Source organism: Gallus gallus, chromosome 1 (genome assembly GCF_016699485.2).
Source record: "Gallus gallus isolate bGalGal1 chromosome 1, bGalGal1.mat.broiler.GRCg7b, whole genome shotgun sequence".
NCBI classification, from domain to species: Eukaryota; Metazoa; Chordata; class Aves; order Galliformes; family Phasianidae; genus Gallus; species Gallus gallus.
In genome coordinates, this window is record NC_052532.1 from 34562615 (window position 1) to 34589500 (window position 26886).

The 26886-nt window shown below is 40.1% G+C and overlaps 1 protein-coding gene across 15 annotated transcripts in view; it reads right to left on the reverse strand.

The window, feature by feature from the left end:
* GRIP1 (glutamate receptor interacting protein 1) overlaps positions 1–26886 on the reverse strand; it is a 307109-nt gene that overhangs the window by 5574 nt on the left and 274649 nt on the right. For 7 of the 15 annotated variants that reach the window (XM_040666825.2, XM_040666815.2, XM_015282775.4 and 4 more), the window contains 11 exons: positions 25927–26007; positions 21058–21127; positions 20672–20817; positions 16198–16342; positions 15033–15172; positions 14663–14851; positions 11464–11620; positions 10058–10258; positions 7582–7693; positions 7391–7435; positions 4571–4804 (listed from right to left, as the gene is read on the reverse strand). In XM_040666825.2, coding sequence (XP_040522759.1) covers positions 4571–4804; positions 7391–7435; positions 7582–7693; positions 10058–10258; positions 11464–11620; positions 14663–14851; positions 15033–15172; positions 16198–16342; positions 20672–20817; positions 21058–21127; positions 25927–26007 — 1520 coding nt within the window. The remainder of the gene's footprint in view (positions 1–4570; positions 4805–7390; positions 7436–7581; positions 7694–10057; positions 10259–11463; positions 11621–14662; positions 14852–15032; positions 15173–16197; positions 16343–20671; positions 20818–21057; positions 21128–25926; positions 26008–26886) is intronic. The other 8 variants (XM_040666870.2, XM_040666832.2, XM_015282813.4 and 5 more) reach the window with 3 other exon arrangements.

The following is a 26886-nucleotide window of genomic DNA, read 5'->3' on the forward strand; positions in this document are numbered from 1 at the left end:
CCAAGGCACAGCAGGGTTGGGCACCATGCTGGTTGATGACGTTCCAGAAAGCTTATGAGACCCTCCCTTAACAACCATTGTGGAAAGATAAGCAAGGAAAACGTTGCCTCAAAACAGAAGTAAAAGATTTCGTCAGATAAATAAACAGCACAGATGGTTGTGTTTTTCTTTTCAAGCTCTTTGCACTTTCCTTGAATTTACTCTGCTTCAGTGCTTTAACCAGGGTGAGAACAGACATTTGGTTGTCATATCACAGCTTGTCTAACATGGGTTTGATATGAGGTTTCCCTGAAAGTGCCATAAGACTAACAATACAGGAAGATGAAAACTAAAAGCAACAACCAAAAAAAAAAAAAAAAAAAAACCTCAACCAATACCAAACTCCCCAGGAAAACTAAAGCAGAGAGTTTGTTTAATTTATTGATAGTTGTGTATACTTCCTGGCAAGACTGAAAACTAATTAGTGCTGCACCAAGAATCATAGAATCATAGAATTACTCAGGTTGGAAAGGACCTCAAAGATCATCAAGTCCAACCGCAGCCTAACCATAGTACCCTAACTCTAACAGCCCTCTGCTAAATCATATCTCTGAGCACCACATCCAAACGGCTCTTAAACACATCCAGGGACGGTGACTTAACCACCTCCCTGGGGAGCCTATTCCAGTGCTTAACCACCCTTTCTTTAAAGAAGTGTTTCCTAACGTCCAACCTAAACTTGCCTTGGCGCAACTGGAGGCCATTTCCCCTCATCCTGTCACCAGTGAGAAGAGACCTACCCCGCTCTCACTGTAAACACCTTTCAGGTACCGGAAGAGAGTAAAGACACGAATCCTCTTTTAAATAACCTTTTCTCCACACCATCACAAAGATAGGAGGGCTTCTGTTAACTGCTTCTTAAAGAAGCCTTGAAAAGTAAATGTGGAAGCATGATACAAAGCCTGAGGGGAGATGAGATGTAAAATCCTGTGCTGTTCTGGAAGAGATGTTACATTTTTTAAAAGGAACTTCCCACTCATTCCTTTTATTTTTCCCTTCCTTTTCTGTAAGGCACTGGCATTAAGTGGAGCAGGACTCAACCTCGGATGAACAACCTCTAGACTATATGAAGCTGGGGCTCTCTGATGCCATCTAGGCTGTACTCTTGCCCTAAGGTTGCATCAAACTGCATCTAACCCATTTCTGACCAATCTGTCCTGCTTCTTGAAATCTCCAGAGAAGGAGAGTCCACAGACTGTTAAAGTAATCACTGCCAGTGCTTCAGCTATTTCCCCCATGTCTAAACTAAATCACCCTTGCTGAGACTTAAGTCTGCTGCTATCACGAAGAACAAGGAGAGTATTTTATTCTCTCTTTCTTTGCAGCTATGTGAAACAAGGTTTGTTTTTCTATAGAGTACATTCTGCAGGACAATGCCCTTCCTTACCTTTCAGACCCCAAACTGGGCAGTCTGTTACAGTCCACACCTTACCAAAGCCACAGCAGAGCAGACAAAATGTGATTCTGGAAGGGTATGTATCAAAATACTACTTAATTTCTCTGGTTCTTCAGGTCTACAGATCATAAAAGAGTTTTTAAAACTGGTTTCCCTTATGGCTATACTTTTTTGACTTTTGACTAACTTAAAGGGAACTTGGAAATTAATGAAACTGATAGCTATTTATTCAAGGGATGAGGTTACAACTGAACACTGCTGTGTCTTTGACAGCTGTCACACTTTTTATGTGCTACTCATCTTCAGAGAGCATATTACAGGTTACGATATTGGAGCCATTTCCATTTAGGGCAGAGTAAAATCAGTGCTTGATTTTTAATTAATAAGGGGTAAAAGCAAGGTCTTTCCACACGGGATTCTCATCCTCACTTGCCACTAATGCAGCCTGTCTGAAGGGCGTGAGATCATAGGCAATTCACACAACACCTAAATCATGCCATCTTATTTCTACTCCTCATCGCAACTGTTTGGAAGTTTTGATCTCAATAGAAAAATCCTGGCTGTGGATCGTATGTTAGACTCTTCAATTTGCATCAGAAGCCTAAGGGGAAAAGAAAGCTGAAACGGAAATTTAATGCATATTTCATAAGCAATTAAATAGTTACAAATTTTGAACAGAGGCTTACAGGTTTTGAGTTTGTTTCTGTGTCTCTCCTCCCTCTCAGATACATGGGAAAATGTTTCATTTAAATTCATACATCTTGCACAGATTAGCTATTGAGAGGTTTTAACCAACGGCAATGTTAGGTTAATGCTGACGTTCAGCAATACTGATGAAACATTATTTTATGTCTAGTGCATATTTTTGTTCTCAGAGGAGCGCTTGCTCTGGGAAACCTTTCAAATTGGTCTGCTGTGGTTTTAAGGAAAATATGAATCTATACACTTACCTAAGTAGATAAAATCAATCAGAGGCATAAATTAAATTTGGGGACCAGTACAGCAACATAGCATCCAGCTAAATGAAATATTTCTGATTAAACCATCTACAACAAATACTGTGACAGATTCGTATGACACTTATGTCAACCCTAGCTTTCTCTGGACAAATACAATTAAAACAGGTATTTGGCGAAATCAATGCAGTTAAGCAAGAAATAGCAGTGAGTTCAGGTTAACTTGCTGCGAAGTTTGCAGCATTAAGCAAAATAATTCTCAGGGCTGTGTTACCTTTCTGTCAGGGATGCATCTGAGAAGGACAAGCTGGTAATGTCATCTGCTCACCCTGCTGCTCTCTTACAGCTACTCATTTGCGTCTGTAGCCTGAGGACTTTTATCCAGCTTTTTTCTCTCTGACCCAACATAGTGGGACATTCGCCTGCAGAGGGCAGAGCACATTTGCCAGCAAGCCCTGCTACAAAAAAATGCTTAAGGAATTCCTTCGGCAGTGAATTCAGTCACTCCTATGGCACTGCAGCTATTTTGGAAAACTCTAATTGGACAAGTTTTCCTGAGAAATAGAAACTGAACAGGTTATTCGTGTTAAACTAGAGGTCTAACATAAACATCAAGGAGGGGAGAGAAAGAAATAGACATGTTGCTACACAAGAACCAATAGGAACTTAATAAGATTGGCATGAATACAAAGCCAGCCCATGATGCTTGGGTTAACTTGCAGAGAAGCAAAGAATCATAGAAACTTTAGAGTTGGAAGGGACCTTTAAAGGTCATCTAGTCCAACTCCCCTGCAATGAACAGGGTATAAGCATATTTTGGTGAGCTGGACCATAAGATCCAGGCACTGATAGCTATTTTTCTTAAAAGATGGCTTTTTTTCACTGCCTGGTACTTAAGAGCTAGCAGCTGTAAAACAACACCGATTCATTGGTAGAAATCTGACTCCTCCTCTCCAGCAAAGCATTTGTTTTATCAGTCACGACAGACTGGTGTTAAGATCCATAGAAGAAAACAGTATCTTTGCTAAGTGTGAGCACACCATGAAGTGCCTGCTGGCGTACATTTGTCTTCTATCTCACATTTAATTTCCACTCAGGAAAATGGAGCACAGCAACCAACCCGATTAATCTCTTCATATCAAGCTGGAAATACAAGTAGCTTTAAACTATCACAGCACATCCTATTGACTGCTTATGCAGGCAATTTATTCCCTGTCCATATGTAAGATCCACTCTCCAATATCTTCTACAAGTATTCCCTTAGCACATACTCAGTGAGACCTTACCTCACTGCATGGAATGAATTATGAACTGAGCCCAGTCGGGGCCACAGTGAACAGAAAGCAAACCAACTCCCCTGAGAGTGACAACATGTGACCTCTTACAGAAATTTCTCCATGCTTTTGTCCCCTTTCTGGGAAAATCTCAGACCTTGAGGAGGAAGAAGGGGTACAAGATGGGACGCTCATTCCCATCAAGGAAAACAGCATTGTAACGCTCCCCAGAGTTCTTGAAACTGGTTGCTGTTATGGCCTTTCTGGATTTGAGACTTCAACCAGCACGGTGTTTCCTGTGCAGATCCAAAGATATTTTATCCATGACTGCCTTGGGGTGTAAAGCCACCTTAATATTACCACGTGTTTTCAAGCCTTGAGCAGTGAAAAGTTGCGTAGACTATAAAGTTTTTATCCTTTTTAGAACAAAGAGAAAGTGAAGCAATAGATAATTTGAAGGATTCTGCACTGTGTACATTGAGTATCATATATTTGATTCAAAATTAGTGTTAATTTGAAGAAGGACCAATGGGAGTCCCAGTCCCTCCTGAGCAATTTTCTGAAGAAATGTATTTTCTAGAAATTAAACTTTGGTTTCTTAATGAACACATTTTGCAGAGATGAGTTATTGGTATTGTCAATTCAAACTAGCAGTGGTTCCTCCTTGCGAAAGAGCAGTCCCTTTTGAGGATTTGTTGTAGAAGAAAATAGTAGACAAGGATGCATCTTATTTGTTTGCTTTCCCCATAAGGATATATCATTAATGTCTTTGTAAGAACTAATATGCACGGCCCCAGAATTACATCTGTGGAGTCATTATAAAAAGTGCTTACTGTATTGCCATATAATTAGATTCCCTACGCTGAATATATTATTTCAAAACTGTCAGAAGAAAAATTACAGACCTTGTGTAACTCCACAGGAGTTGGTGACATGATTTCTTTCATTTCTTGCTTAATTTTTCTCATAACCATGGACTTTCTCCCCACATCTGATGGCAATGTGTTGCTACGAGAAGCTTGACTGTAATGTGGCCTTACAGTGCTTCTTTCCTGGAAGCTGGCTTGTCTTCCCAGCTGGCTACGAGGCTGTGGGTTTTCATGATTCAAACTCAGTGTACTTCCTGACATAATTGTGGCCTAGAGCATTAATGAACAGGTTAATTTTTAACACAGAATGTGGTTTAAGGAAGCGGTTAATTCACAGCAGTAGGAAAAACTTATCTATTCTTTGTTAAAACACAATCACTCAGGGCACAGCAAAAGGCAAGAGGACAGATGTTCAATCTGCTTGCAAGTCACTATAAAATAAAGGACCACAACAAAACACAACAAGAATAACAGAACCCCATAGGCAAACGTTTTCAGATGGCATTTTCAACTAAAATACTGAGCACTGGAATGGCTGCACTGGTAAGCTAGTCCCCTGGCAGACTGGACTGAAGAGTGTATAGTATAACTGGTCACTTTAAAAATATTTTACACGTAAATAAAATGACATTTAAGTTGCAGTCTAATTACATTTGTTGGAATTGGATCTATAGGAAAGTATTTACATGACAGACTGTGAGTGCGAGGTTTATTAAAAAAAATAGTAAAGTCAGCAGAACGTGAAGGCAGCTCTAGAGCCAGCTCTGGCAGAGCCAGTACCTGGACACCATCCCAGCCCGGGGGAAACTCAGTGCAGGTACGCTCACTGCTTGAAAGAAATTGTGCATAACATGCATATTGCAAGAGCAACTACCTTAGCTAGCACTAGCACTTCAGAGATAGCAGCCCCTGTCTCACTGCTGGTTTTAGTCTCAGTAAAAGCTAGCCTTCATGTTAGATGAAAGAATGCGCAAAGCATGAAATCTCAGAATCACAGAATAACTTGGGTTGGGAGGCACCTTAAAGCTCACCCAGTTCTAAGCTCCTGCCATGGGTAGTGCTGCCACCCACTAGATCATGTTGCCTAGGGATCCATCCAACCTGGCCTTGAGAGCCTCCAAGGGATGGGGTGTTGAAAGAAGACAACAGAAGTCACCTCATCCACTGGGTGGAGTGTACTGACACCAAAAGTACCCATTGTGAAAGAATTCCTTCTTCAGGGAATGGGAGGTAACAGTGCTTTGGCACAGTCACCACACGGGGCTGCAGCCTGCTGCTGGGGTAGGATGCACTGAATTTCCTGTTTACTCTCCCTGGTACTGATGGACATGCAAAAAAGGAAACTAAGAGTTCAGGCCACAGGCTGACTGGGACACAGTGCAGACAGCCTGCTTGAAAATGAGAAAAAAAGGGGAAAAAAAGGCAAATAAAAGTTTGTTTCTGAGTCTAGTGACCATGTCACTTGCCTTTCTCCCAACTCCAGCGCTACTTTCACTATGAGATAATCTACTGTACTTTAACAGTCTCTCTTGTGCTCACTAATGACAGATAATACTCTCTGATGGAGCAAAGCAGCTAGAGGACTTGGCAAACAACAGGTTTTTTGCTGTTTGGCTGAAGACCTTGGAATGAAAAATGAGAAGGAGTCCTTGACTGTGCGATGGTACTTCATAAAACAGAGGCATCGCCATTCTCAGCTCCCTGTCACGCTGAATGTGTCTTGCTTTCTTTTCAGATCTGTGAGCAGTGCAAGGAAGCGATGCTATCAGTGTTACAGCATCTATGGTTCTGAATTTCACTTTAGTAAAATGGAGGTGGCTGCTTTTGTAAAAGGCTGAGGAAAACTCAACGTGTCGAAGTAACTGAATTCTGAATGATCTATTTCCATTTCTGAATTACTTACTTCCATCTCCTTTTATTGTGCTCTGAATATTGAACACTGCACGAAAAGCCTGCAGTACGAAACCATATCTAACTATGGAATTAAACCCATATAACATTTTCTCCTTCTTTTCTCTGGTTTGCAATAACAAATACACGAGAATCACATTTTGCTATCCGTACATGCAATACAGAAGCCGTAAATCGGAAGGAGTAAATTAATCTAGACTGAAAAACTTTCACTCAGTTATGCCATTCACATTCCTCCTGGCTGCTAAAGGACTTCAATGACATAAAAATGAAAATGAGATTCTGCCAGTTTCGCAGCTCCAGGAATTTAAAAGAACATAAAAGAAAATATTTTAGGACCTTTTCGTTCCTCAACTTTCAGTGCCAGCACAATTTTAACTGTTCCAATTAGAGAACTTAGAGTAAAGGTGATTAGAAAAATAGACTCAAAGTTACTCTGCCTCTGCCCCCTCACTTCACCCCCCCCCCCACAACCTGCCATGAAGTTAGATTTGCAATTAATTTCAGGATAAAATACGTTGCATGGTGGAGAAATTGCTGTAGAACAAACATTACTCGTGTTAGCAGGGTTTTTTTTTCTTTTTTTCGGATTGGTAAGGCTGTGTTGAGTATCTCGACAACATTATTTTCTTTTATGTTCATCTTAATCAAATTAAGTTTCAATTTAAAAGACAACCTGCAGCATGCTTAAGAAAAGCTACATCAAGCGGCTGCAAGAGAATGGGATGCGCTGCCGCAGGGAGGCTATGCCCACTGAGGAAGTTCTGCACCATTTGCTGCCTGTGCAAACAGCATCAATGGGACGCGCAGCAGAAGCTACAAGTCAGAAGCTCTGGGTGAACACGGTCATAGAGTTTCGGTTGCATTGAGTAAAAGAAAACAGCTCTGGTTAGGGGTGGGGGAGGCAGCTGCACAAGCAAAAAGATAAACGTAAAGGGTAGGTACCAAGAGAGTCATGTTTCTCAAACACAGACGCCTGTCAGCCTTGTCCTGTGGAGAGGGGTTAAAGCTTTTAAATGAATTGGTGCGATTAGTGCAAATTAAAAGAAAAAAAAGGAGAAAATAAAATGAATGTAAACCAAACCAAAACCATTATATTTCACTATAATTGGAAAGAAAGGTTAAGATTGTTCTACCTCTAGTTCCCTCAGAATTCCTGACTGGCCACAGGTCTCTAAATCCTCCAGAGCCTGAGACCAGAAGTTTTCCTCCTGGTCAGCCTCGGTGTTATCATGGGTACCTGCGAAGCTAGATTTACAATGAGAGGTTAAAAAAGATGGATTGTTTTCCCTTGAAAATATATTTTACACACGTGCCTTGCCACGGATTGCAAGTTGAATGACAGAACGTTACGGTAGGTAGGCAGGAGTGGGGAGGTCGCTGGTCGGGAGAGGCCGGATGGGCATGCAGAGCACATGGCAGCCAGGTCTTCCCATCACCTGGCAGTCACGAGCAGCTGGCAGGATCTGAGCAGGGTGTTGTTCAGGAAGGAGACACACGGATTTCAAGAACAGTTGAATATACATTTCCACTGATCTGAAACTGGGTCCTCCCTATGCAAATTAACGAATCAACCAGGGCAGAGCTGCTCTGTGCAGCAAAATGTTTGTAATAAAACCTTTCAACCTCACAGACTTCTTTCAGGGAAATATGAAGAGCTCTCATTTTGGCAAACGGCATTTTGCCAAAGAGGGATAATGGTGTTTTCACTGATTCCTTCAGACTAAGCTGCACTTATGATCAATTTAACCCCACCTGAGTGCCGTAATAGAAGCTGCTCCAGTAATTTTCTATGCAAACACAGAGAAACCTCCAGAGCTGCAACTGGCTTGCATGGAGACCTAGATCTCTGGTGTTTCATAAAAAAACACTGAAGCACTATTACTAGTGCTCCGGAGCAAGCTGTTAGGGACAGTGATGCTTAGGAAAGTTGCCCATTAAGAAAGGTCAGACCAAAATGCCAACTCTGACTGCAGAAACACAGCCCAAAGCAACACCACCACTGTGTGTGTGTGTGAGGGTAGGAAGCGGGAGTTTTTTGCTGCCTTAGCAAAGGAGGTCAGCTCAATGAAGGTTCACACAAGCGTCAAAGCAGCTGCAAGGCTGGGGGCTGCTGAAAGGCTGAGGGAGAGGATGAGGGAAGGAAAGAATGAGAATTCGGCCTTTTGGTGGCAGCAAGCTGTTACTTTGGAGCAGCTATCCATGGACTGCAGCTAGTGGTGCTTAACATCACATAAACAGAGCAAACGGTACTATGGAAGCATCTGAGGCCTTACTTGACAAACAGTGTTACTGAGAATAGCATGAATGTAACACGGTTAACGTGATAGCTTTTAAATGGGGGAATTGCCCAGCACAACCGACGATAGCTTGAATGCTTCACACACAGGATACTCTGCCTCAGAGATGCTTTCTTACAGCTACTATCAGTCAAGCAGACAATGGTCAGCCATTTCCAACTCCTATTGCAATGATTCTCCATCTAGCATCAGTGTCTCCTCTAAGATATTGCAATAGATACAGCAATGGTGAGAATACCTACTCAGATCACAGATGCAATTCCTCTCAGGCAAGATAAGAAAGTATTTAAAACATGATTTTAGAAAGATCCTTGACGTCTGAAATTAGCTCTTTCAATCAACCTAAGTAGTTATTCTAACGGCTAATGTTGAACATCAGCTACTTTATCCAATACCTTTCTTTATATTGGATAGTAATATTGTAATGTAAAACAGAACTTGAGTTAATGAACAGGTTTATATGTCTATCCAGCGAAGTCTGGATTTCCTAGAACAGGAGATCCATTCCTTCTTTAACTCCTGTGAAATCTGAAATTATAATGCCTGTAAGTCTGGACATCTTTTTGGCTGGAAGAGTTCTTCTCTCTGCCCTCACCTCCTCTTTTGCTTTTTCTGAATCTTATCTCCTGGCATGTGAAATGCTCAACATTTTCACCTCCATTATAGCCACATTAATAAGCTGATTTGTAGCCGAGCAACTGCACCAGAAAAAAAGAGCTTCCGAAAACATTTCTCATCTATCTTTTTTGCCTGAAACAAATCTGAGAGATTGGTTTTATGTCATGTGAAATATTGTTTGAGCTGTAGCAAATAAATCTGTCTTTCTGATGCTCACTCAAAGAGCCATCAGGAATTCAGAAACACAAACACATGGGACAGATATGAAGCCACAACTGCCTATGGTTTGGCTCTCGTTGCCATAGAAGAGAAGAGGGCAAATCCCCTTATTCTGTGTCCCCCTCCCTTTTTTTTTCCCTATCGGGAAGTGATAGGATGTTCTAAGATCTGGCAGACTCATTCCTGCAGATAATGTTTTAATGTGCAAAAACCTTTCCTTGGAGTGGGAACTATAACTGACTCATTCTGTCTGTCAGTGGTAGGTAGAAACGAGGCTATGGAGCTGCTTATGCTCTCTGGTTTCATTCACTTCCAGCTGAAACGTTATCATCACTCAGTGGCGTGTTAGTGACGTGCTTTCTGCTTTTACCCATTTTTCTCCTTTTTCTCATTTTAACTGTTTTTACTTTCTTTCCTCTCTCCCTCCCCCTCAGCCCCAGCCCAGTCAGGTCTCACTCCTGTGCAGTTTTCCTACCTGGAAGTATTCCACTCTTCCAGCTGTCCCCCACCTTTCCTCTGCCCACCAGAGACACCTTTCCACAGCTTGCCCTCTTTCTTCATGCTCCTGATGTTCTCTCCCCCTGACCTTTCTACAGAAGTTTGCTTTAAGTGATTTTCTTGATTCTCTCCCAACGTCTCAGTCTCCTTCTGTTGCCACATGTTCTTGGAAACTGTGCTACACAAAATAAAGGTAAGAAAAATTACTTGTTAGTATTAGAGAAGAAGGCAGAATGCTTTAGCTAGAAGCATACAAGGGCTGTTTTGGTTCTGGAGTTACCTCTCACAGGCTGGAAGAACAGATACATCCTTCTCAAATACTCCAGCATTTGGCACAAGAGCACCATCAGGTCTGGCATAATTCATTTTACAGATACGATATTAAAATAACCATTATTTTAATCTCTGCTGTATCTCTCAGGTGTAAGTAGAACAAGCCTCTTTAATGCGCATACTTTTTGGAACGGTGCTTTAAAATGATAGTGGAATACAAGCTTGTAATTTAGAATATTCTGCATTTTACAGTCTGGCTTTCTTGTTCACTGCTCATCAACTTCTTCAACCTATTACTTATGTAACTGTAAAACAGCGGGTGATCTGGAATCTGTGGCTGCATCTCATCTGGGAAACAAAAGATGAGCTTTTAATGTGGATAAAAATACTGCTCTCAAATTAAAGAGAGTACACTTATTAAAAATGGGAATGAAACAATGATCATTTCCTTAATTAAATGTTTTCCATTAATAACCTATGAAAACTTCTAGTATACTTCTGGCCAGCAGGCACCAAAGGAGCTGGACAGAGGCTGAGTATTCACACTTGCATCACTGTCCCCAGATAAAATGCCATTGGGCAATCTGCTATATCGGAGGAGTTATCATTCAGCTTCCAAAAAGCTGCAGACATCTAGACCCTGACTTGATTTACATTTCAAAGCTAACTGATTAAAAACTTATGGATTTACTTATCCAGCAGGTTTATATTGGAAAGGTTTTCTGTAGTACTAAACTAAGCTGAAACTTCAGGCTCATTGTGCTGCTACACAAAGAGTCTGTATTTCTAACGAAGGATGTGCAGGTCTGCAAGTCCTCACCAACAGGTACAAGGAGTACTGAAATCTTTGTTTTGTTCTGTTTCTGTTTGTTTGTTTTTACGTAACTGAAAATAAACGTATGCCTTGTTTTTGGCATCATAATCTTCCACAAACGCCATTTATCTACTCTGATAAGTTTCATTAATTATAAATACTACAACTCATATTTAGAGAATGAGCTGCTACAGATGAGTTAGAAAAGAATAATTTCATTCTTTACAGTAAATGTCCATATTTGAGGCACTAATGCAGCTGCAGATAAGAAAACAGAAACTTGAACAAGAGCTTACCTGCTTGCCGTAGGTCGGTCCCATTCATCATCACTCAGTACTGTGTCATGAAATGGGTGGTTTCGTGGTCTGCTTGGAGGGGACAAACTGCCCCTCTGTTTAGGACTCCTCCATTCATAGGCATTGAAGTTGTATCCCGAAGCCTGATAGCTGGGTCCTAAAAAGATGAATTGTATATTCATGACGCTGTATATATTGTAAGGACAGAAAAGTAGATCTTTAAAACTAGGTTCTCTAGAACTTGAATGTAGACTGATAATTACTACTATTGTAGAAGTAGTAGTAGTAGTAGCAACCAGATATTTAGCATAATAAATGACCTCAATTATGTCCCAAATCAGCAGTGCTCTAAAGCTTCTTCTGTGAAAATTGGTCAAAAGCAAAATCTTAAATATATCCGACTCAGATTTCCTGCCCTTTGTGTCTCATCTACTTCCAACACTTTGCGCAGGACGTCTCCACAAGTTTATCAGTTTCCCACTTGACTTGACTTTGAATACTAGTGAATAAGTTACAAATGTTCACCATGTGTTAACTTGATAATGTGTGAAATATCCAAAATTTAATCTATTAAGGAAAAAAAATGCTTCAGATCTATTAAATAGAGATTGAAAGGATTCATTAAAAGAAACACACAAACTTGACTTCTTAGATGACGAGTAAAGACAGTTCTTTTCTTCTTAGTAACTTCCTCAAATTTGGAAGCAATGCAGCCAAAAATTAGTGACGCATTAGAGTCAATTTTGCACACTACTGATCTGCATTATAGCTATTTAGATGCAAAAGTTGGAATGGCGCAGAGGTTCTCGAGTGACCATGAAGGGCCCCAACAGGAAGGAGGGTGACCGTTTTGGCACCAATGGGGCAAGAGATCAGTAACACAGGTGTAGGACTGTGCTGTCACAGCCATCACAGCTCTGCGTGGCTGCACTGTCTTGAGAAAAGACTTAACATGCATGACCACAGCATGACCCTTCAGGCAGAGGGGACTTGCTCTTGTCAGAGCTGTTGCTTTTCACTAGGAAAGCTGAGGAAAGGCCTGTCTCAGGAGGAGCATGTGCACCTGGGAAAAATAAACACCCTTGGAAAGCTCAACTTGCAGAAAGAGACTTTTCTATCAGCTATTTCCAAATGTTTCAAGGCAAGTGGCATCAGACAGCCTTGGTATCTGAAGAGTTTTTTCTGCATGCTTTTATCTTAAAAGCGACATCGGTAGTAGCTCAATAGCTTTTCTTTTACTGAATCAACTCTAATTTAAATTCCAAGTAGGAAGCCAATGGACTTGAGCTTTTTAGCAACATATTAAAAAGAACATACGGATTAACTTGTCACAATCTGATGTTGATCTGGTACACAAATTCCAGTACAGTAGAACTGTAGTAGAACTGCTATATATATATATTTCACCTTGACAAATTCCTCTTTCAGTCTCTGTAGTTGGCATTTTCTCATGTGCATACTGTATTAGAAAATTCTGTTTTGTTGATGACTAACCAATATCATTGCTGTCACCTCTCTAAAGGGGCAATTCACTTCCGTGTATCAGTCCAGACCTGTCTCCCTTAAATCCCATGCAACCACAGAATTGTGTGCTTTTTTTCTAGCTAACTGACAAACATTAACAGACTTCTAAATTCTGTGAAGGGTTTTGGATGTGAAAATGTGACTGTTATGTGGGGAAGCCTCCAGATTTCTAAGGCACACATATCAGACAAAGGTAGAAAACAGAGTGTCAATTCAAGGAACTAAAGGATGTCTCACCAGCACTGAATTAGTAACTAGTAGCATAAAGCATTATCTGGTGCTCCAGAAATATTCCCCAAACTCCTCACATTGCTTTGCCCGTGCTTATGCCAAGAAAGGTTTGGAAAGAAGCCAAACAACTTGACAGGTCAAGACAGAATGAACTTTAATAGAAATGTGGGTCACAGTAGTATCACAGGGATAAGGCACAACGCTGATTACACTCAGGCTGCTTAAGAGAAGTATCACGTACCCAGGCAAGTCTGGGTGGTTTACTTAAGGGAGACAGAAAAAACATTTTGAGACACTTGTTTAGTTTTTGATATGGAGTCTGAATGACTGGGATTTAAGAGAGCACTCCGGACCTCAGTTCTTTCCACAGTTGAATAATTTGCCTCGGATGTAATCAATTCAAATACAAAATGAGAGCCATAATTTTCCCACTTTCTCAGAAATATATTCCCTAGAACTTAAAACAAAACAAACCAACCAACCAAACAAAAAAACAGAAGAAAATCTAACATGATTTATTTTGATAAGCTAGCCAGAACAGTTGAAAACAGAAAAGGCAACAAATTCATCCGAACTCTAACTCCAGCAAAATACAAATTACACAGGAGGAGGTTAGCTCATTACATTGGGCATAAAATAAAATGTTATGTGTAACAGGAAGTTAAAAGTAAAAGGTAGAAAACAGGAGTTGTAATTAAGAGTATTGAGACCATCCTGTTAAAGGAAAGTTAATGACAAGACGCATGCAGTAAGGCTAAGAAATATTTAAAAATTAAAGAACAACAACAAAAAAAGCCATTAGCAGCAACATCAGCTACTTCTTGACCTTGTGTTTCAAACAAACCATTCTGCTTTCAAAAAAAATACTGAAAATCCTAACGAAACAAGTCAAACAAATAGAAAATTTAGTATAAAATCATGTCTTTCAACTGAAAAATAGTTTTTTGAGGGCTGAAAGTTAATTGTCCATACTGCAGTAATGAGGGAGAAGCAAATTTTACAAATTGTGAGTAATGCTTAATGTTCTCCCTTCAACATTTTATAATAAATCTGTTGTCTGTTAAAAATTACTGCCCACGGGCATCAAATCCATGAACACCTTCAGAGCGATCTGTGCTTTGCATTGATCTATATTTGAAGGATAAACTCATTTAGTTGTGTATGAGCTATGGACCGGGCTATTCAGATGCCAGAAAAGCAACAAAAGCCTGTTAACGTATTGATAAATGCTTCATAACATAGCACATTGTCATAAAAGAATGAATTTGAGGCCAGCCACGCATAAGAAATCATGTTGCCTGGCAAGGTGTGTGGCCATAATGAGACACCGGCACATTACAAAATAGAAGGTTTAAACTTAGTACAGACAAGGTTGTCTTTAGGGCAGAGGAAGGTCAACCATAATAATTTCCACTTTAAACACTGATTGCATTCTTGATAGTACCTTGATTTCCAAAGCTGGTATCAATACCAGAGCCATCCCACGACTCTACCGCGCTGTCAACACTGGGGACTGTAGCAGAATAGATGTCAGAGAGTTTGCCAGATTTCTGTGCAGCAGAGGTTTCATCTTCAGCATCACTCAGTTCAGTTATATGACCCACGGGGACAGAAAATTTCTTGGGACTGGTAGCTGAACAGGATTATTAGAAAAAAGAAGAAAAAAAAAGGGATGGTCATTGCTTTAATGCAGTTCTAAGAACATGTTTTTTTTGCTACTGACCTGACATTTTCTCTGGAGATGGCCTAAACTCTTCGTAATCTGTAAAAACACACTCATTAAAGACCACTGATGCTACTTTGGCCATACTTACCATCTGTCTGCTTCTTGATTTTCAAGGTGACAGTTTCTCCTGCCATCTGTAATAAATGAATGGCTTCACTCAAAGGCTTTCCTTTCAGGCTGCTACTATTTATTGCTAGGATTCTGTCTCCTATGTGGATTGCCCCAGTTCTACAGCAAGAGAGAAGTTAAACATTAGAAGAGCAGCAAAAAAAAAAAAAAAAAAAAAGACCATTTATTTGCATATTTGGAGGCGTTAAACTCTCATCTTCCTTTTGTTTTGCATTCATAGCTGTGTTACAGAGTAATTCTATTGTTAGAAACGCTTAAAGCAAGTCACCTTTGTTGTGGTGACAATAGCAGAGCTGAAGCGTGGAGATTAGGATTTCAGTGTTACTGCACTGGTTAATAAGCTGTGGATGATATTCATTGCAGCTCATCTGATTAAGAATAATCTCGGACAGTTCGATAGATTTTGAAATTAATGCAATGTTTCTAGAGTCACAGAACGGATAACGGCAGTGTGAGCAAGTAGCTTGCTCTTTCACCAATGTGGCTTTCCAGATGTATTGTGTCATAAGAAGAAAATAAATTATCTTTGTGTAAGTGCACCATTGTTCTGGCTGAGCAAAACTATCGTGTTTTGTGTTCTGTAAATTTTCACTGAATCTACCATGAAATGTACACCTGTACATGCAATGGCTCTACCTGTCTTAATGGTGACAGGTGACAGGAAACCTTAGCATTTCCATTATTCTCTATCCATTGCTTAACATGAGGAGTATTTCTGCTCCTTGGATAGCTATGGTATAAGTAAGTGCATATACAGACACTGTGTGCATACAATGAGAAGAATATTTTCAGACAAAGCTAGAAACATGAAGTGCTTTCCTCACCTGTTCTAATATGAAAGGCTACCACTTTTAAAAGAATGTTCCTGGGACTGAGTAGCTTTTCCAATGGTATTTAAAATATGGATCACAATTTGCTCGATTTATATAGTATATGCAAGAACATCCTGTTAAGATATTCCTCATGCTCCTGAATTCAGTAATCATCACAAAATGACAGCGAAAATGTTATAAACTCACATCCAAAGAACTGCTAAACCATGAAAATTAGCATGGTTGAGTCAACAAAATTAATCTTTATCTCGACAAAAAGAACACTTAGAAGTAATTTGCCTTCCAATATACCTTTCAGCTAATCCTCCTTTTGTAAGGCTGGAAATGATTATGGGATCAAAAGGCTCTTCTGTACCAGAGATTGTAATTCCAAGAGGTCCACCATAGCGCTTGAGCTCAACGGTATAAATAATTGCTCCCGAGCTCTCCTGTTCATCTGTAATAAATGCCAAACAGATGCAGTTGGTTGCTTATGAAAGAGAGAATGAAAACAATAACACATTCAATGTAGTGACTGGTAATCAAACCGCATTCTCAGGATTATATTTCAGATACACTTCTTCATCATACTCTACTGGATTATTTAGGAAAAAAACACCTTTTGCAATTTCTTCTTTATTGTCAGAATGTGCTTATATTGATGTCACTAAAACAACTCTCTTTACTGTAACAGGACTGAATTCCACTGCTTAAAATCTTAGTATCTTCTCCCTATTAAAATGTGACCTCAGGCTATTTTATTAGGGAAGAAATACTTTACTACTGGCGTAGTAAATGGCAGAACTTTTCTGTTCCTTGAACTGAACGGAAGGTATTTATAACAAAAGAGAATTCAAAAATTTTTAAAACTAACTTCCTTAAAAAAATTGTGGGAAAGGCCAAAAGTCATCATAAGATCAACATCTGTTGTACTAAGAGAACCCGTAATACATCCCCTCTTGTTAATGGAGAAATTTTAAGCTTTCAGAATTGAATAAAAACAGCTTCTGAATTCTGAATTATTGGCTGCATTGAATAATAACTCCATTCAGTTTTATTTATTTCACTATTTTCATGAAATATGCATTATTTTGAAATTTTAGCCTCACCAAATAATCATCATAAATGGAAAGAATTTACCTCTGGCTCAGCTAAGTACTGTGCATTTTCTGCGAATGATACCCAATTGGTGCTGCATCAACAAGAAAGGTTGCTCTATTAGTACAGTGCATGTCCTTCACATATTATCCAAAACGCACCAGAGTAGGAGAGAAATCAACCGCAGTGTCTTTTAGTTGTAAAGGAATATTTTAAAACTTTAAATGTCAAATTTCTCCTATTTCTCCTCAGGTCAAATGCTCCCTTGCCCATCTTATGATATTGGTATTCAGCCAAGGTGTGTGGCCTGGCAAGCATTTCCTACATCTGTGGGTAATGACATTTTGAATGGTTCAGCAAGTGTGGAAAATGTCTAAGATGCACCTTGAGTAAATGTGACTAGAACTAACCTGAGACAAGTCAGAAAACTCAAATGCTCACATTTTTGTTCCAGTCGGTGAAAAATTTTAAGAGGAGAAAAAGAAAACTGCACCACTCCATAGGTTCAAAGCATTGCTTCCTTCTAACACTGCATGTGGTGCTTCAGCAGAGCTGGAGAAACACTAAGATCTTTGAAGTTACTTTGTTTTTTCCCAATTTACAGAAAATCTAGGTCTAGTTTCCCCCCATCCCAAATCCCTCCTATTTCCCACTTGCTATTGATAACAGAATCATTCCACAGAAGAATCACAGGATGGCTGGTGTTGGAAGAGACCTCTGGAGATCATCTAATCCAGCCCCCCTGCTAAAGCAGGTTTTCCTATAGTAGATTGCTCTTGCTGCCTGTTGGAGTGTCCATGGGGTAATGACAAATCCTCTGAGACCTAATGCTGATAATGTTTACATAGGTGTGGCATTGATGTGTTACAGGACTTCAACAGAAGGCTGAAGAGTGATCCCCCAAGCTAATTGAAAATGCAATAGACAGTATCTGCTAAGGGCTGACACAATGTTAATGTTTCCCTGTTACCTATGGCAAGTGAACAAGAAGATATTAATCATGCAGCAGTCCTGCCACATGAGAGTTGGAAGTTTATAGATCTTAGTGACTGACTAGAAAGGAGACCGGTCCATTACGTCTTTCTTCTGGAGAGCCCCAGTTAAGAAAATTAATGGTAGAATGCAACAAATGTCAAATTGCTACATTACTATGGTGTTCTTTCCAGGCAATATAAATGAAAGCTATTCAAAAACATGGCCTAAAAGTGGCCTGAATTCAGAATAAGGGCCAGTTCGCACATGAAAGCAAAGAATTCTGATACTCAAAAAAGGCTGGTTGCCATTAGGTTATTCAGGAGATAAAATTATCCTCAGAATTGGAAGCTAGCAGGAAAAGAAAAAGGGAAAATTTCTGAAAATATGCTTCCACCTGGGGAGGAAATGCAATCAAATTAAGATGTTTGGGAGCTCTCATGCTTTTGAGATTTTCCCTCTTTCTCTTCTTGTAGTGATGCGATTGTGGATAATTCTTTGAATTTTTCTCTGAGGGACACAGCTCTGAGCTATATAAAATCACTTGGAGAAGGGAGGAGTATAGAGAGAGCAAAGAAAACCGGGAGTAGACATAAGGAAGAGCTAGAAGCTACAAATACGTTAAATGAATACCAGAAGAAGGTAATACCAGAAGGAGAGGGAACAAGAACCTAGGGAGGAAGAACTCCTCCTCCCTGCTTTCCCCTCCTCAAAAAAGCACACATGGGAGGTTAACAAAGTGCTAAAAGAATCTGTTTTTGTTTTGCACTGATCATATTGAGATGATACTATCTGCTTTCAAAGGCAGCTGAAGGAAAAGAGCACTCTGTGACAGAGAGGCTGCCAGACCTTGTATGTCCCACTATCTATCTACTATCTGCTGCTGCTGTTTCACATAGGCACAAGTGACACAGCTGTTAGTAACCTGAAGAATATCAAGAGGAACTGCAAGGAGCTGGGAGCAGCAGTGAAGAACTCAGGAGCACAGGTAGTGTTCTCATCAGTCCTCCTGGTTAGGGAAATGGGAAGGGAAAGGGCTGATAGAATGAAGATAATCAATGGTTAAATGGTTAAGGGGGTGGTGTCATGAACGGGGCTTTGGCTACTTATGCCATGGAGCTAGTTTTGAGAAATCTGGTCTTCTGGAGGAGGATGGGGTTCATCTCTCAGAGAAGAAGATCATCTGTATCAACAAGCTTTCCAATTTAATCAGAAGGGCTTTAAGCTAGACTTGCTGGGGGGAAGGATGGAGGATCCTCAAACCATCCCACTTTGAGGCTGGTGATGCTAATGGTTGCCCTGGACCTGGAGTTGGATCACAGGCTAGTAAGACAGTACCTAAGGTGCAGGATAAGGGAACTCCAATTGGTAAATCAGCCTCAATGGGAGCCCATCTCAAATGCCAGCACATTAATGCATGGAGCGTGGGGAATAAGCAAGAAGAGTTGCAAGCGTGTGCATGCCTATAGGGCTGTGACGCCATTGGCATCACTGAGACATGATGGGATGGCTCTCATGACTGGAATGTAGAAATAGATGGGTATAAATGCTTTAGGAAAGACAAGCAGGGTAGAAGGGGAGAGGCCTTCTACATCAATTACCAACTGGAGTCTATAGAGCTCCACCTGGGGATAGATAATGAGCTGACAGAGAGCTTATGGGTTAGGGTTAAAGGGAAGGCAGGGGAAAAAGGCATTGTAGTGGAAGACGGCTACAGGCTGCCCAATCAGGACAACTGAGTGGATGAGGCCTCTGTAAACAGATAGGAGCAGCTTCATATTCACAAAACATGGTCCTCGTGGAGGACTTCAACCACCCTGATATCTGTTGGAGGGACAACACAGCAGGGCACCAGACATCAAAGAGATTCCTGGAATGTCTTGATAATAAGTTCCTCTTTCAAGTGGTACATCGGTCCCCATCGATGAGGACGGGCTAATGAGTAATGTGAAGCTAAAGGGGAGCCTTGGCTGGGGTGATCATGAAATTGTGGAGCTGAAGATCCTTAGGCCATCTAAAAGGGTGTGCAACAAGCTTGCTACTCTGGACTTCAGCAGAGTGGACTTCAAACTGTTCGGGGAACTGCTTGGCAGGGGGATGTGGGATAAAGCCCTGGAGGGAAGAGGAGCCATCCAGAGAGACCTGGACAGACTTGAGAGGTGGGGCCATGCCAACCTCATGGAGTTCAACAAGGCCAAGTGCAAGGTCCTACACCTAGGTCAGGGCAATCCCAAGCACAAATACAGTCTGGGCAGAGAGTGGCTTGAGAGCAGCCCTGAGAAGGATCTGAGAGTGTCAGTTGATGAAAGATTCAGTATGAGCCAGCAATGTGCTCCTGCAGTCCAGAAGGCCAACTGTATCCTGGGTTGCATTAAGAGAAGTGTGACCAGAGGGTCAGTCTCAAAAATAGAGAAAATTTCAATACACTGATAAGGGAAAGATCAACCTTGTATTTTAACACCTGAAGGGAAATTGCCTTTGCAGAAAACCAAAGATTTCTTTTTGCAGTGCAGCTTCTGCAGGCAATGTACCACTTATATAATACAAAATTGTGTGTGTGTGTGTGTGTGTGTGTGTGTGTGTGTGTGTATATATATTTCCACTTTGGCATTAGCAAAAATCTGCAGTGTTTAGCAAAACCATTTCACTAAAATTTAAATGCAAAAGAATAAACCTGCAAATACAGAAGAATCATTAATAGGCTCATTGCCAATACCAGAATTATCTTCATCTTTGCGGATCTTTAACTTTACAAGGTCCTCACAGTGCTGAAGGATCTGAACAGCATCTTCCATTGAACAATTGTCAAGTCGGATGTTATCTATTGCAAGCAACTTATCACCCAGTTCTAGTGTCCCAGTTCTGCGAACAAGTAAATAAGATCACATGAAATGCTAGTAACATTAAAGTATTTTAGAAAGTATAAACAATAATACAGAAATATGTTAGATTTTTTTTTAACAATTATTTCTTTATACGTTGGACGTTTCACATGTAACTGCTGTGCACTAAATTAAAGCAGAAGGTTCTTACAAGTTTCCTCTGTTTAACTTGAGTCTAGCTGGCTACACAGTGGAAACAGATTTTTACTGGATATCTTACCTGTGTGCAACACTTCCTTTCTTGATATCAGAAATAACTAGAGGGTCCCCTGGTTTTCTACTGGATGGAGCTGTAATAAAGAATAGGTATAAGCATCTGTTCTTATTTTTATACATGCACATAGGCTAAAATCATATCCAGAAATCAATATTTCCTACATGTTATTTATCAGCATTGTATTCCTCCCCTTCCTCTATTCTGTAGATAAATACAAATGGCAGCAGCATCTTACCAAGACTGCAAAGTCTACTTTTTAAGAACTAGAAAATTCCAGAACTAATGTGACTAGTGCAAAGAGAATTTAATCTTGTATGTCTGAATTCTGGATTAGGCCAGGACTCAACCTTGTGAAGATACCATGGCACAGCTACATGATACATCATAAAAGGCTGTGTAGCTCCAAGGCACAAGGGAAGATTGGTGTTAGCAGATCCCAAACAAACAGAGCTGTTCTGGCAAAATTTCTAGAGTGGGCTATACCACATACTTTACATCTGCTCTTATCTCATTCAGTGTTTAAGGCAGAGGCATGAAGACAGTGCTGCCTGGGTGAGAAAGGAGCTATCTACTTTTCAGTGAATCACATACTGTGGATAACTGCCACACTTAGGCTGGGCCGACAGTCACCACATCTGCACAGATGTAGCTGACACCATGTGGATGCTTGCTTCATGATGACTCAATGCTTCTTCTGAAATAAACATGGCCCTTTTGTTGAGTAAAATTTCTCCTCTGTGCTGCTGAGCCTTAAGCATTGCACACTTCTGCCCACTTTGGACAGTGAATAGAACCACTGCAACTCCAGTAACATTCAAGTTAGTAACTCATCTCTTCTTAGAGGTATCTGATGTTATTTTCTATTTGCTGACTGTCCATCATTATTAAAATGATGCTCTGCTTTACAATGCCAGTCACTGACATTCTTTAACTACTTCTGCAAAAGCATTTGCCAGGTTTCCCTTGGCAAGTTCTGCAAGCCATTCACAGTGCAGCTTAGCAATTTCATCTGACTTTTGGATCTCTGGGTTAGCTACCCCAGAGGAAGAAAAGAACAATGACTGACTGCATCCAGAGGACTGATTCTTGGCACAGCTTCAGTGAGTGCACTGAATATCTGATAAGGCAAGCAGTGGGATCAGAAATTGAGCATGGCGAAAGGCATGTTCTTAGAGAATGGTGTGTCACCTGTCAGGAAGCACACCACCCACAGCTGCTGGGGTGAGGAAACAGTCCACAGATCGATTCACAGGACTGCTGTCGTAGAAGAGCATGTTGTGTGGTATAAAGCTCTTAGATCTCCTAAAAGCACTAATGGTTTTGTGCTTCTAAGGCTCTTCAATCACCTTACGCCATTTCTGGTTTGTACATGCTGAGGCCTCTGCATCCGCACACAGAAGGTATTTCTCCATTAGGCACCAATGACTAATTGACAATCATCAAAAAAGCAGCTAGTATTGCTGGAGGATCATTACAAAATCCTGACGTCATCTTTTTACCAGATCACGATTCTTCTCTTTGATAGAAAACAACAGATCCACTCCTACAGCAATCATGAGGTGTATTAATAAAGACATTTCCAACACAGTGCTCTAACAGATCTTGTTAACCTTGGTTGCCCTGTCTGAGAAAGCCTCTGAATGTCGACAAGAATTGTTTAAGTTCTGCTGCTGAGCCATATTTCACATGTAGTGTCTTGAAAGTCCAGAAGACAGAAGTCTGAAGAATTTCAAGAACTTTCAGAAACTTGTCTAAAACAGCAGGCTTTCAGGAAAGTGCATATGTTCCAATTTGAGAACAGCAGTTAACTTTTTGCAAGATATCTAACTTTCATAGCCTGTTTCTCATATTTGCATGCCACAGGTCAAATATATCTTATATGGCGGTTCTATGATTTACTTGAATACTTTGGGTTCAGTTCACCAGTTGGTGTCTTGTTACAATTCTGAAGTATCTCTTCAGTGAACTTCTTTTTAATGCAGTGTTTTTACCTTCTGCGTTGCCTCCTAAATCTCTGAGGTCACATGCAAGTACAATGCTTGCTCTTTGAGATTTGTGTGCTGAGATACTTTTTATTAAACTGATTTCAAAAATTATCAGTACTAAAGAAAACAGCCCCTTATTGTTCCAAAAAGAGAGAAAAAAATCAAAAAAGGGCAGAGAGAACACTCAAAATGTGAATCTACAAAATACGTAGGGAGACAAAGGATAAGACACTGTACACAAACTTATTAAAGTTTCAAACTGAAGCAGCCTGAACCAGCTGCATTTTGTCAGTTACCCTGTGCTATTGTCTGGTGAAGGTGGATGAAAGCCCTTTTTGCAGGAAGCAAACACAGTTTGGTGTGAAATGAATTCCCCTACGTTGACAAGCCCTTAATAAGCAGCCACATCACACTTTGTTGGTTTGTTCTGGTTGTTCAATGTTCATGACAAACTTAGTACAAACTATTTAAGTTCTGTTGCACAGATAAGATCTTCAGTTGCCTCCTTAACTTTTGTACTGCACATCACCGCTGCCTGAGACTGCTTCCCAAACACTAACAAATAGACTGTCCCTTGCAAGAAGATTGAGTACTGTTTTCCTTTTCCTCATTTTGTAGATAAGGAAAGGAAACACAACAAATTTTAACTCAAAGTATAACCATTTTTCAGTGAGCAATTTGAGACATCCATGCCCTAATTTCTTACAATAGGTTGTATTATGTAACAGTTTCTATGTCCAAAGCCCAACTGCTGGCGTTTTCAGCAACAGTTGCAAAGGCTCAGCATTTTGTCAAGAGTGACTCCAGGTTCTCAAATGTTTCTACAGAAAATCAAGTAGTCACCTGTGGAAAATGTCTTTTTTCTCTCTCTCTCTTTTTCTTTTTCCCTGTGAAATGACTAGCATCACAGCACAATTCTATCACAAGGAAAAGGAAAAAAAATAATTTCTCAAGGGTAGCATGAAACTTTCTTGACCGTGAGATCATCTCCTTTTGCTTTCTGCAGTCCCCTCCTCACTCATTATGCAGCCTTCATCCCCTTTGCTACGCAGCAGTTTCATTTCTCCCCAGAGAGTGGAGAAGGAAGAATGAGAAAGTAATATTTGGCCACTGAATTAAGAAAGATATCCTCATGAATTAACACAAGATGTTTGAAGGGACACTATGTGAACTTAAGCCTCTAATTTTGTTTCGTTTCAGAGTTATTTTTGATTTTAGAAAACAATTAAAAACAATCTCCATCAAACATCAAACATTATCAAACCTGCAGTTGTAAAGACCACAAGCAGGCATAAAAAAATTGAGATTCAAGTGCAGAATCACATGTGGAAGAGACCAGGATGGAAGAAGAGAAATGTGCTGTTACTAGAAAACATTGCAAATTAGGAACCCTCTGGTCTAGTCCTGGCAAGGGCTCCAGTCCGTTGCACAGTTAGTCAGTCTGCTCCCAGTCCACGTCAGGTCCATTTTACATAGTTCTTTCTTTCCTTGCCTATGTCAGAGGATGAGCAGCCTCATGCATGAATATGCATCTATCTTCCTGACATTACTTTCTTTTCCCTGCTTAACAGCTCCTTGTCACATCCGTTTCTTTTCACTCACCTTACTGCTCACCCACATCCAGCAATCTTGTTAAAGTCCCAGCATCCCCATCCCATTATCAGGCCTCAATCTCCTCCCTCGCCTCTTGTCTCCCTTCTATGGCTCTTCTCAGTTTCTTTCCTTGTCCACTGAAGATCTCATCTTTTCTCCCCGGATCCAGTTCTTGGTCTACTTACTGTTGAACTCCTGTGGAGTTCTTATACAATTTGTGTGATGAACTACAAGAGGACTGAAGAGTGCATAAAGTCATAAATTTATCACTGCAGCTAGAATTTTGATCTTCAGCAAGCTCTCTCTTTATAAATGACTCTATGATCCCAGTTCTCAGTCGCAGGCCTCTATCCTACTTGTGTTAGTAAAGACACACTTAACTTGCCTATTTGTAACTCCTACTTAGAAGCAAGTTCAGTGAAACATCATCAGTTTTGTAGATCAGCTGTTCCATTATGTCAAAAAATAAAATCTCTTTCTTATTTCACTGCTAACTCAAAGAAAAGAACATTGTGACTCAAACACAGACTTTGAGTGGATATTCACCCAGCCAGAATCCCCATAACAGGCTCAACCTAGCTTCAAGTTTAGTAGTTCTACTAAACTCCAAACAAATAACATCTTGTCTTGGGACAAAAAAACATTTTTTATACAAAGTCACTTATCCACAAGCCTGGCGAAGTGGAATATAGTGGAGTAGAATGGCTTGGCATGGCATGGCATAGAATAGAATAGCTCAGCTGGAAGGGACTTTAAAAGATCACCAAGCCCAACTGCCTGATCACTTGAGGGCTAACCAAAAGTTATTAAGGGCATTATCCAAATGGCTCTCAAACACTGACAGGCCTGGGGCAGCAACCACTTCACTGGGAAGCCTGTTCCAGTGTCTGATCACTGTCAACGTAAATAAATTTTCCCTAATATTCAATCAGAATGTCCCCTGGTACAGTTCTGTGCCATTCTCTTCTGCATGTACCTAATTTATCTAATTCTACCAACATTTTATTTATTTTACCTTAATGAGAATTACATATATGCTACACATGAAGGAATACATCAAGCCTTAAGTCTAGCAAATGTATGGCCTCTTTAAATGTTGGAGAGGATACAAATCTGGTACAAGATAATATTTCACCTGAGACGTAGAACTGCTAACCATCACATTCTAGGAAAAGAAAAAAGAAGTTTTTTATCAAAACAAGCATGAGCTTATAGCTATCCATAAATCTCTGAGGAGCTACTGTCTGCATGTTATTCCATCTCTGTGGTCTTAAAGGCAAGCACTGTCACTTACAACTGATGGTGATGCCAAGTTCCACATTATGCTTCTTTGGTAGTTTTACGTGAAATGTTCCACTGCTTGGTATAACTGATTCTGTAAAACACAAAAACAACAGCAACAACAACAAAAAAATCAGAACAACTTTAAATGTTAAATAATTCATAAGACATAGCAATTCTCATTTCATGGAATGACACATGTAAGTTAATGAAATCACATCAGCATTACGAGTCAGCAGGAAATATGGGTGCTGAAGTGAAGGAAGTAGGACATAGAAACTATGATTTATACCTCTATTGGTAATTTCACAGTAACTCAATTTATTTTCCTAAGGTTTAACTGAATTTATGGAGATTGCACAGACCAGCAGTCAGCTGAGACTGCATGATTTTAGCTGGTATGCAATTTTTGTGAGTGCACATGAAAATTTTAGGAGTGGCAGATAGATTTTAATTAGAAGGAAGGGAGATCAAGTCTTAAGAATTACAGTTCTTTGTTGCTGTAGGTCTAATATATTTTTAACTGTTTGCTAAGGCAAGTGCCACGGATTTTACATCCACTGGGAAGAAATAGATGAAAACATCACTAATGAAGAAGCATCTGAAGCTGACAGAGCCAGAAAAAAACCCACACAGCATTGCATTTGAACTCTGACTTTCTGCATCACTGCTTCTAAAAGTCTGGGCCTTGGCTTGAAAAGGAGGTAATTAAAATTACAGCTATGTAGGTATATAGACAGACACGTTGCAAGAGAGCCCAATCATAACTCTATTACAGAACAAATGGGAAGAACACAAGTCTGGGAACCGAAACACAAACCTTACTGTCCCTGTGACCTCAGGTGTATTTAAATGTCAATCTTTTGTTATTTTGCTTTCTTACTTTTTAATATTCCATTTCCTCTGTATACAGATGCACATGTTATATTTGGCCTTTTTTAATAGTATACTAAATGTATACGTACTAAAAGAT